Source organism: Cloeon dipterum, chromosome 4 (genome assembly GCF_949628265.1).
Source record: "Cloeon dipterum chromosome 4, ieCloDipt1.1, whole genome shotgun sequence".
Classification (NCBI taxonomy): Eukaryota; Metazoa; Arthropoda; class Insecta; order Ephemeroptera; family Baetidae; genus Cloeon; species Cloeon dipterum.
The window spans coordinates 26,059,546-26,071,968 of NC_088789.1; the positions used below are offsets into that span (position 1 = coordinate 26,059,546).

General features: G+C 39.3%; 2 protein-coding genes across 2 annotated transcripts; both read left to right on the forward strand.

Moving 5' to 3' along the window:
- Window positions 1-4,342: 4,342 nt before the first annotated feature.
- LOC135942697 (keratin, type I cytoskeletal 9-like) lies at window positions 4,343-11,441 on the forward strand. The gene is made up of 3 exons (XM_065488969.1): window positions 4,343-4,504; window positions 5,003-5,335; window positions 11,007-11,441. Exons 1-3 carry the CDS (start codon window positions 4,435-4,437, stop codon window positions 11,288-11,290), a joined length of 687 nt encoding a protein of 228 aa, XP_065345041.1. The 5' UTR covers window positions 4,343-4,434; the 3' UTR covers window positions 11,291-11,441.
- On the forward strand, window positions 7,247-9,001 carry LOC135944068 (ctenidin-3-like). The gene is made up of 2 exons (XM_065490763.1): window positions 7,247-7,456; window positions 8,271-9,001. The coding sequence occupies exons 1-2, from the start codon at window positions 7,354-7,356 to the stop codon at window positions 8,852-8,854; spliced, it is 687 nt and encodes a 228-aa protein (XP_065346835.1). The 5' UTR covers window positions 7,247-7,353; the 3' UTR covers window positions 8,855-9,001.
- Window positions 11,442-12,423: the final 982 nt, after the last annotated feature.

Here is a 12,423-nt window from a genome sequence, read left to right on the forward strand (position 1 = left end):
AAATATTTATATTATCTAAAAAATGTAATATTAAATTAAAAGAAAATTTGTAGACAGTTCATTTTTACCTTTATTTAATATATACTATCTAAAAATCAGGAAAAAGCCAAAAATTTCCCAGGATCGCCGTTTAAACCTTGTAGGGAAAATCGGCTCAAAGGTTTGCGTGCTAATCAATTGTCTCCCTACCACGATTTATTTCACTATTTAGGGAATTTTTCGTCAAAATTCGAGCACCGTTGGATAGATCATTGCGAGAGAAATCGAAATCAAGTGAAAAATCATTTAATTATTCTAGAAATTCGGCAACATCTGAAATTTAACTGTTCCTCATATTTGATTTCATTATTGCACATTCTTGAGATAAACTGTATCTAAATTTCAAATAAAATAGCACTCAATGGACTACTTGCTCATTTCAACCATGCAATTTTTTTAATTATCGGGCTAAATAGCTCTACTCAGCAAAAAATTGTATAATTAGTAAAATACAAAATACTTATAAAAATTAAATTAATTAATTTGTTGATCTTAAACATTGATATAATTAATAATTTACATAAAGGGTAATCATCTAACGCTATGATAATGTTCGGTTTGATATTATACCTCAATTTTTAGAGACTGATAGCAAATTTTGCAATAAATTATACAAATCTACTAAAGTTTGATAAATATGGGTGTTATAGAAAAATTGATTTGCGGAAGTTTTTATAAACATAACTATTTATTATACTTGTAATTTTTGAAATAGGTGACCACTCGAGGTTGTGTTCATAGTGGAAATAAATTAAACCAGGCTCCATCCTCGTACTATAATCGAGAAATTAAAACGACAATTTTGCAACGAGGATGAAGCCTGGTTTAATTTATTTCCATGATATATATACTTGTATTAGACTCTAAGAGTGGGCAACTTCCTATGAACGAGCTAGCTATACCTGTTATCGTTGTGGGCTGAACCAGTCTAAAAATAATTGCCGACATCGGCGTTAACCTTGAGCGAAATCGCGAAAGATGCGTTGCTAAATTAAACCTGGAGTTTCCTAGAGCAAAAAATTGCCCAGCAACAGCAAGCAGTCAATGCACTTAACAAGCCCAAGCCACAGAAAGATGCGTAGTTTTTACGATAAAAAATCGAGAACAAAAGGAATGTAAGCTGCACACAACCTTGAAAAAAGCCGTCTTATAAAATTCACCATAAAAATAGCATCCCCAAACCCTGCCTTTTAAAACAAGCGTTGAAAAAAAATTTTGATCCTCTGAAAAGACCACTTTTTGTTGGACCGTAATTCAATTTCCTTTTTACCTCCGAATAATTTACGCGCAGGTGAACGAACACGTTGGCATTGACTTTCGACTCGCACGAAAATAAATCAGCCCAATGGACCATTGAGGCAGTCGTGACACAGAGAATGTCAGGGCGAAAAGGGGGCTGCTTGAGGAAAACGACGAAAAAGGAACAAGGAAAGAGGAAATACTTTTTAAAATAATGTTCCGAGACGCGCAGATCCAAGGGTAAAGGTCGCGGATGCCGAGCGTCTTTCGATTAATGTGGGGCCGGCGAGTTGACCTTGTCCGCCACCACCAAAGAGGCTGTCTACCTTGTTGTGCTCCAGCGTCATCCTAATTTTAGCCACCTTGACCACAATTGGCTGCGAAACAACAAAAAGCTTATTTTTTGTCGAGCGTTGAAAATACTTTTGAGGAAAACGTGCATTATTTCGAAATTAAGTAAACAGATTGGCCAATTCATCTCAATGGGATTAATTTAAACAAATTGTGCCATTAGCACTGAATTTCTTGAATTCGTCCTGGTCCCGGCAAAATTGCGCAACGTTCAACAAACACACAAATTTTCATTGTCGAATTGATTGTTGACCTTTTCTTGCAACAAGGAAATTCGCGTTTGGTTGTTGAAAGTTACGCAATTTTGCCGGGACCAGGACGAATTACTAACTTTAAAATGAAGCACTAATCCAGTAATTTGATCGGAACAGAAAAATTGCAAATTATGTTCTAATTAGGTCATTAAAAAGTGTTGAAAAAACAGTTACGTAATTTAAATTTATTAAAATCGTCCTGGTCCCGGCAAAATTGCGTAACTTTCAACAACCAAACGCGAATTTCCTTGTTGCAACAAAAGGTCAACAATCGATTCGACATTGAAAATTTGGGTGTTTGTTGAACGTTGCGCAATTTTGCCGGGATCAGGACGAAATGTATGTATGTTCTAGAATTTAAGTTTTTTTATATGCAAGAGGGTCCCCAAATTAAAAGAAAACACTTTAAATGAAAATTATTCAAGCAACTACATATATAAAAAGCAATTTTTTAAACAATTAAAATTGTTATTAGAAGCGAAAATGTTCTGGATCCAACACAGATTATAAAATAAATTTCCAAAATAAAAACAAATATATTTTCCTTTTCACTTTTCTCGTTATGAAATAATTTTTAATAGAAAATCAGAATTTTGACTCATGTGCCGTGTCCTTGAGACGATTGCATCGCGCTGAACAAAAGAAAAATCATGATTATATATATGTGCTATTGACATTTGGCAGTTGGCATTCCCAAAGGCCACCGCAATTCACAGCCGCAGCTCCGAGTGCATAGAGGAACTGCGTGCAGACACCTGAACCTGACAAGGGCAAGGCATCGTAAAAAAGCAAACAACTCCCATGCGTCAGTGAAAGAGATGCTCCCAGGATATGTAGACTACACGCACGTCACGACAAGTGGGAATCAACAGCGGCTCGTTTCTGCGCAATACCATAAATTTGCACAAACATTAATTAGAAATAAGAGAAGCAGCGAGAAATGTTTTCAAAGAGGCCTACTTCAAAGGAAAAGGGCACTTTTGACGAGTTAAAAGCCAAGCCGCGATGTTTAAAGAGCTGAAAGTTTGAATGACTTGCAAAATGTGCGTGCTTCTTATTTGTCTACTATATTTAGGACTTACCGAACATTACGTGCTGAATTGTTTATCGTATAATTTATTCATTGATGCACATTATCGCTCTTTAAGAAATGAAGAATGGAGCAGCATTGCAAAAAGTCGAACGTGATCCTGAAACTGTAAAAGATAGACAGCGGTGCACCGTGCATCACCAACGCTCAAGAATAATTATTGTAATAACATACTTGTCTAAAATAGAGCTTTACAGACCAACAATTGAGAACGCTTTGCATTGTTGGCTTTAGCAAGATGTGGTTCATTGAGTTTATTGTTTGTGAAGTTCAGCAACAGTTTATCTCTAAAATCAAGACCGAGGAACAACTGAATTTCAGATTTTGCCAAATTTCTCGAAAAATTAAACGGTTTGTCTTTAATTTCTTCATAAAATTGTAACTATAGGACTCATTTCAATTTGTTTAATTTTAATACTAGTCTAATTAATGATTTTATTAAACGCATAATGCGTGCAACAATTTTAAATCTACACAATTTGTCAATTTTTACATATTTTTAAGCTTCCCTCAGAGTCAATTTTCTTGCCGTACACGTTTTAAAATGATATTTTTCATATGTCTCGCCACAGAAATTACATCTACAATCAATATTAGGTTCATAATGGAAAGTTGTATTATTACAGAAAGCAAAGAGATAGCCATGACAAACAAATCTTGTAAAAATATGTCTGTCGGGAAAATCTGAACCATGCTAGTTCTCATTAATCATCGTTTCAGTCTCAAAGAATTCGTCACAAATAAGCAGTCTATTTGTTTTCTTAGATTCACAACAATTTTTATACACATCAGTCCCTGGTAAATTAAATCTATTAGTTTAAACTACCTATTTTGCAGTTAACGTATGCAAAATGATCTCAAAATGAACCAAATTATTTTTAAAAATAAAACAAAAGCATTTTTTTAAAGAAACCTTATAATTAATTACACTTCTTGATGAGATGTCTTAAATAGTCTAATTATAATGACACAGTTAAAATGTTGTATTTATTATATTTATGTGCCAATGTCCCACAAACAAAGAAACGATCAAAGTGTGTAGCAAAAATCGCTGCCTCACAGACAAACGTGCAGGCCCGAAACAAAACACGCAAAAAACCGCAACCTCACGCATTTTCTCACTCTCTCGTGCACGCTTGACGCTGCTGTCTTTTGCACAAATCACCGAATAAAATTGCTCTTCCGCACGTTGCGGCAATTAGCGAAAGAAGAGCGGTTCCGGCGGCCAAACAGCCTTGCCCGCCGAAAAAAGTCACGACGCACGCTTATAGTTAATCCGTTGCGCTGCCTGACTGAGAGTGCTAATCACTCCCTCACCACGCACCGAACCGGGGCTTTCCTCGGAGAAGTGGGGTGTGCTGCTGGTCCACTCTCGTCGGAAGGATAACCTGGCCGCGCGCGAGTATAAAGACTCACCTGGCCGCTCAACCTGACATCATTGCAACAAACCACGGCAGCGACATGAAGGTGTTCCTTGCAGTCCTCTCCCTCGCCCTTGTGGCCTGTGCCCAGGAGTTCGACCAGCTTCCTGGTGAGCGTTCGTTCTATTTTCAATATTTGAGCTGGCTGAGAGTGTGATATTTTTTTAAATTTATAATTGAATTGGCTTGAAATTAGAATTAAATCTCTTATTCAGATTCAGGACATTGAATCTTGATAGAAATTGACGGATGTACAAACGGCTAGAGTAAATTTCCTTTTCCGTTGCTTGCAGTATATTTATTTGTGATTTCATTGTCATTTTTTTTATTATTTTTCAAAAAGCTCCACATTTTTTTTGTAACTATAGGACTCTAACCACATTAAAGAATTAAAATAGAACTGGTTATTTACACTTTGATTTAAAAATATAGCCAATTCAAAAATTTAATCACAAGACTAATCCACCATAGTCTCTTGTTTTATTTTTTTTTTTGATTTATTAACTTACAAAAACTCAGATTTACCGGCCTTTTGTTTCTGAGGGCTCCTAATTATCCCATTTTAAAATATTTTATTCTATTATTTGCTAATTTTGTGACTATTTCAGAGGGTCTGCCACTCGTGTACGCCCGCGTGGCCCGCTCTCCCCAATTCGGAGGCGGCTTTGGCGGTCCCGGCTTTGGCGGCGGAAGGCGTGGTGGTTTCGGCGGCAGGAGACCCGGTTTCGGCGGTGGCGGCTTCGGCGGCGGCGGCTTCGGCGGTTCGTCCTCAAACGCGAACGCCGCCTCGCAGAACTTCAACTCCGGCTTCGGAGGCTTCGGTGGCTCCGCCTCCAGCGCCAACGCTGCCTCTCAGTCCTTCAACGCCGGCGGTGGCCGCGGCGGTGCGTCCGGCTCTGCTGCCTCTGCCAGCGCCTCCAGCCAGAACTTCAACGCCGGCGGTCTCGGTGGCGGCTTCGGCGCCAGCGCCTCCAACGCCAACGCTGCTTCGCAGAACTTCAACTTCGGACGCCGCTAAGCGAACCAGACTGATTATCCATTCCAACTGATCTAAGCGAATTGTGTTCGCCGAGACGTGACTCATATTGTATGATTAGTCCCTTTTCCAGTACAAGCACGCACCCGTAACTTATGAATGTACCATCGTGAATATATGTGAGATCATTTAAATATAATGAATGCATGTTTTAAGTAAACTGCTATTGTCTTTTTATTCGCTTCCGGTCCCTTACTTGGAGCCACGAGTTTTCGAAATAATTAATTATGTAATTGAGGAAGTTGGATAAAACTGGTTTCCATAACACTGACCGCCGAAAAGTGAGATTTCATGTTCAATGCCACGAGAAAAACCTTGAGCCGGGCCAGTATATCTAACGTTGGGTCAAAGCATTCAATTCAAGTGAAAATTGTTAAATTTTGGCGGAAATTCGCAATCGAAATTGAGTTGTAGAGCTTTAAAAAATTATTTCACTTGATAGGTTACAAAAACAGTTGAAAATAAATTAATCTGAAACAGAAGAGGTTTCTTACAACAAGTATAAGAGGATTTATGCAACGAAACAATTAAATTAATTTGGATTGTCGAGTAAAATTAGCAGATTATATGACTGTTGTTGTTGTAATTTTCAGATTATTCTGAATTTCTTGAGAAATTAAAGATAATTATTAAATTATTAAATGCAGATTAAATGATACTGCAAAAGCCTGGAAAATGCTTGTTACCAAAATGCATAAACTCGTCCCTTAGGATTCAGTTAAAGCCTGAATTTACTTAAGAAGCAATGTAATTTTTTGAGAAAATTGGCTGGAAAGTTAGCTTTTCAAATGGTGAAGGCTGTCTCCTTACTTGAAATCCGATTTAATTTCAAAACCAAGAGTTTCCCCAATAAGTGGCATACACCGTTGGACAGATCTCGGCGAGAGGAATCGGAATATGCGAAGAAAATATGTTCAAGCACTGAAAATTTTGGAGAAAATTGGCAAAATTTGCATTTTTACTGTAGGAAGGTCCTTTTTTATTATTGAAAATTGTTGAAAAAATTGTTTATCGATCAATTGCTTATGGCATCCAACAATTCAAACAATTTTCAATTGTTGCCCAGTATCATTCCACTTTAAACGTTTTAATCATGATTTTGATCCCTCTCTCGTAGCGATCTATCCAGTGGTGTGCGAATTAAGAGCTAAATATTTAATTTCCCTTTAACCAAATAAACAATTATTTTCAGTTTAGAGGTAGTACTCTCAAAATTTCCACGGCAGACTGGTTAAAATTGAGCTCTTTCTTTTTGTTTAAATTATTATGTAATATTTTATTGTTATTTTTAAATTCTATTTTAATAATACTCAATAAAGAAAATTTAACTGTCTTTTAAAATTATACAAATTGTTTTAATATTAATTAAACTTACAGAACTATAAATTAATTTATAATTGTGTTGCTTATTAACAAATTATTACAATTTTTCATATTTTTATGACTTCAGCGTGGTGATGACGATGGGCCCTTTAAGGGACTCATTTCGCTGGAATTAGTTACAACGTTATACTCAGATACATTTTACTCGGCCAATGTATTTAATACTCTATATACATCAATAAATTTAAAACCCTCATTTTATTCTCTGGCGTTGATGGAAGAAAAAAAAATGATGTCCTGCTGATGATGTCGGGTGACGAAAATAAGGCTCATAAGTTTAGCAAAACAGTCTCGAATATTTGATTCTAGTTTTTTCTAGAAGAGTGAATAACCTCTTCACCTCATCCCTAAACCCAGGATGTTTTGCTGGAACAAGCCACAGCCTAAGAAAAATACAATCTCGCCACTTAAGATGCAGTCGCAGACCACTGGCGGTTTGGTTTCCGAAACGAAATATGCTATATAAATGGACCGGCTCCTCTTCATCTGTATGCTTGGAGCCAGCAGAGCCAGAGCACCACCGAAAGTATAAATCCAAGCATGAAGCTGTTCGTTGCCGCTGCCCTCTTGGCGCTCGTCGCCACCTGCGCTTTTGCTGAGGAGTTCGTCGATTACGAGGACGCAGTGGAAGTCGCAGATTTTGGTAAGATGCTGTTTTATATTTACTTAAAAATTATTTAAATTTAAAAGAATTATGAAGTTAGTTAAGGAACCTAAAAGAGTTGTATAACGTGACCCCTCTGTGCGCTAGCGAGCGGGGAGGAGGATCATTGTAACCGAGGCCGTCGTCTCTTGATTAAATAAATTGCTCAAAGTGTTCAGATTGTATTAATTGTTTGAGATCACCTGAAGACAATTAGTTGACTTAAAACAATTCATTTAAGTACGTAAGCCTCCATATTTGGACACTGTCCCGTCTAACAGAGACGGAGTTCGTTGGACCACGAGATCGAACGAGGCGAGTGACCGGCCGAAAGAGTTCAAGTTCAGTTTAATCGCGGGAACCAAAACAGAACAGGCGAGATCTGGTCGCTGGCTCTTCTAGCTGCGCCAGACAGTAACGCGAAACATATTTAACCAAAGTTCCCTAGACGCGCGTTACAAAGTCAAATTTAAGACCTTTTTTACTGAAACGAAGACTCTTAAATTTTCTAGACCCAAGCCAAAAGGGGGAAAAAGTACTTCATTAATTTTTTCCTTCAGTGTTGGAGGAGAATATAAAATGAAAAATTGAAGTTGCAGAAAAACAAATACGCATTAATTTACAAAAAATAGTATACAATAATTTAATCTTGCAAATTAAGAGAAAAATTTAAAAAATATGATTAGTCAGGCCATTGATGAATTATGCAAAATTGTGTAATTTAAAGCCTTGAGCAGACAGTCCACTTGATTGGGTTGATACTCTAATCAGGAATCAAAGTAAATTACGAACTAAAAAACTCCAATTGTTACAGACGGTGCTAGAGTAGTTCGGTCGCCACAGTGGGGCGGCGGCCGCCAGGGATTCAATAGAGAAGGCCAGCATGGAGGCAGGAACCCCCCCGGCGGGCAGCGGGAAGGCGGCTTTGGAGGTGGTTTCGGTGGCCACCATGGAGGCGGCTTTGGAGGTGGTGGTTTCGGTCGCCCCCAGATCAGCTCCAGCTCGTCGAACGCGAACGCCGCCTCTCAGAACTTCAACTCCGGCGGATTCGGCGGTGGCGGTCTCGGCGGTTCTGCCTCAAACGCCAACGCAGCCAGCAACAACTTCAACAGTGGCGGACGCCGTGGTGCGTCCGGCTCATCTTCCAACGCCGGTGCCGCCTCTCAGAACTTCAACGCCGGCGGATTCGGCGGTGGCGGTCTCAGCGGCTCTGCCTCTAACGCCAACGCGGCCAGCAACACCTTCAACAGTGGCGGACGCCGTGGTGCGTCCGGCTCGTCCTCCAACGCCGGTGCCGCCTCTCAGAACTTCAACGCTGGGGGTTTTGGAGGTCTGAACGGCGGAGCATCTGCTGCCAACGCCAATGCCGGCACCAGCAACGTTGGATTCGGACGTTAATTTCGTATATTGCCTTTTTCATTGCACTCGCAACTAACCATCCAGTCGATAACTTATTTATTTATTGTGTACCATCAAGTGATATTTATGTACAAACCGCATCTGTTACAACTTGAAATAAATATATTTAATTTGGCACAAAAAGAATGTTTCTCTTTTTCATAGTACATTTAAAATGATTTTCCACTCCGAGATTATTAAAAACACAATGATAATAAATGATACTTCGATAAACCATAGTGATACTCGCCATGAGAGAATAAACATAACCTATTTAGGGCCACAGCAATCTACTGATTGAATGGATGAAACACTTAAAAATACCTTTAAGTTAAAGTTCTAGACCTTAAAATCTGAAAATTGAGAGTATTTATCTTATAGGAATCTAACGATTTGCTCATATTATGAATTTTTTTAGATAATGCTGCGTGTTGAAGGACTGTTTTCATTTTATCGTTTAGGCTGTAGAGATTTTGCAGGCAGATATGAGACAATCTGGATATAACTGGTCTGTCATCAAATAGGCTGCACTGCACGCCCACTCTAGCAGACGATATTATTTCGTTTCCCTCTTGCAAAAGGAAACCTGCGATCTACTTTAATAAAATAGTCAACACTACAAGCGTGAGTCGAAAAAAATCGCACTTTGTTGAACTCTTTATAACCGGCGAGGCAAATGACACGGCGCCGCTGGCCAGCAAGACCGACCCTAGTAACAATTAAAATTTTATCAATATTTACAACAATACAATTTCATTGTTGCGAATATTGCTGAATATTCTACAAAAATGCAAGAAAAGAGCTGATGACTGTCCACCAGCAGTTTAGCCTTAACGACATGACTTTCTTTAGAAAATGCCTTGATGGAGAAGCTGACATGGACGCAATGGAGCGAATTATGGTGGGCAGGACATTGAGAAATGCGGACGGCGAGCACAGACTGATTCCTCCTCGAACGCGCACTGACCTTGGATTGAACTCGTTTTCTTTCCGAATCGCGCAGCAGTGGAACTCCCTCCCGTCCCAAATTAAATTGTGTCCAAGTTCCCAGTTTCCCAAGTATTGTAAATTGTATGTGATATCGAATGTGGTGTAGATTTAATGTAGCATAGGCTGTAGTGTGGCGAGTGTTTAAAGTAGTGGTAAATTTTGCTGCTATTTTATTCACGAGTTTCAGCGAGTTGTTCGCTAGCACTACAAATGCCTTTTTTCTCCTTTCGTGATTTTCTTGACTTAAAATGTTTGTAAAATAATATGACTTGTTTGGAGAAATAAAACGAATTGAATTGAATTTGCTACTAGGGGAGCTATAAACAAATTACGTTAATGCAGGATGATATTTTTGTATTCGAATCGTAAAAAATGGAGTTTTCGCGAAAATGTGGTGATGATGGGTGACGAATATAAGGCTCATAAGTTAAGCAAAACAATATCTACGATTTTGTGTCTAGTGTTTTCTAGAAAAGTGAATAACCTCTTATCCTCATCCCGAAACCACGGATGTTTTACTGGGATGAACCGCAGCCTCAGTTAGCGCTAACAAAAATACAATATCGCCACTTCAGATGCACTCGAAAACCACTGGCGGTTTGGTTTCCGAAGCGAACCCAGCTATATAAATGGGCCGGCTCCTCTTCATATCTATGCTTTTAGCCAGCAGAGCCAGAGCACCACCGAAAGTATAAATCCAAGCATGAAGCTGTTCGTTGCCGCTGGCCTCTTGGCGCTCGTCGCCACCTGCGCTTTTGCTGAGGAGTTCGTCGATTACGAGGACGCAGTGGAAGTCGCAGATTTTGGTAACATGCAGCTTTACATTTTATTTAAAATTATTTAAATTTAAAAGAGTTACGAGTTTGTTAAGGAACTTAAAAACACTCAAACTCAAGGCCATTATTCTGAAGCATTTTTTTATTGAAACGATGACCTTTAAATTTTCTAAAGAGCCAAAAGGGGCGAAAATTATTCATTTAAAGGTGTAAACTGCTTTGATTGAACGAATTTTTCTCAATTGTTGCAGACGGTGCAAGAGTAGCTCGGTCGCCACAGTGGGGCGGCGGCCGCCAGGGACTCTATGGAGGCAGGAATCCCGGCGGCCACCGGGGAAACGGCTTTGTAGGTGGTTTCGGCGGCCACCGGGGAGGCGGCTTTGGAGGTGGTGGTTTCGGTGGCCCCCAGTTCAGCTCCAGCTCGTCGAACGCGAACGCCGCCTCGCAGAACTTCAACTCCGGCTTCGGAGGCTTCGGTGGCTCCGCGTCAAACGCCAACGCGGCCAGCAACACCTTCAGCAGCGGCGGCCGCGGTGGCGGGTCCGGCTCATCCGCCAACGCCGGTGCCTCCAGCCAGAACTTCAACGCTGGCGGCTTCGGAGGCCTGAACGCCGGAGGATCTGCTGCCAACGCCAATGCCGGCACCAGCAACTTTGGATTCGGACGTTAATTTCGTATATTGCCTTTGTCATTGCCATCATTTCCATTCATTGAACTCACAACTAACCATGCAGTCAATAATTTATTTATTTATTGCGTACCATCAAGTGATATTTATGTACAAACCGCATCTGTTACAACATGAAATAAACATATTTAATTTGGCACGAAAAGAAAATTTCTCTTTTTCTTATTTCGGTTCAATTATTTTTAAGATCTACCGTTTCAAGATTATTAAAAACACAATAATAATAAATGAAACTTCAATTCAGCTGAATGGAATTCGCCATGAGAGAATAAACATAACCTATTTAGGGCCACATCAAGAATTATAATCCACTGATTACTGAAAATATCTTTATAAGTTAAGCTTCTAGACCTTAAAATCTCACGATTCAGAGTATTTATCTAATAGGATTCAAAAGATTTTCTCGGGACTTCTTATATTAATAATTTTAATAGAAAATGCAGCGTATTGAAGGACTGCAGCTTCTGGTGCAGGATGACATGGTTAGGAACATGTGGTTAGGAATGGAATTATATATTAAAAAATCAGTTGATGGGTGACGAAAAAAATGTTAATAAGTTTAGCAAAACAATATCGAATGTTTTGATCCTAGATTTTCTAGAAAAGTGAATAACCCCTTCACCTCATCCCAAAACCCAGGATGTTTTGCTAGGACGAACCGCAGCTACAGTTAACGCTAACAAAAATACAATCGCCACTTCAGATGCGCTCGCAGAACACTGGTGGTTTGGTTTCCGAAACAAATCAGGCTATATAAATGGGCCGGCTCTTCTTCATCTGTATATTTTGAGCCAGCAGAGCACCACCGAAAGTGTAAATCCAAGCATGAAGCTGTTCATTACCGCTGCCCTCTTGGCGCTCGTCACCACCTGCGCTTTTGCTGAGGAGTTTGTCGATTATGAGGGCGAAGTGGAAGTCGCAGATTTTGGTAAGATGCAGCTTTACATTTGTTTGAAAATGATTTAAATTTAAAAGAAATATGGGTTTGCTAAGAAACCTAAAAAAAATCAAATTAAAGACCATAATTCTGAGGCCTTTTTTATTGAAACGAAAACCCTTAAATTTTCTAGGTCCTAAAAGAACCCAAAGGGAAATAATTTTCTTTTAAAGGTGTA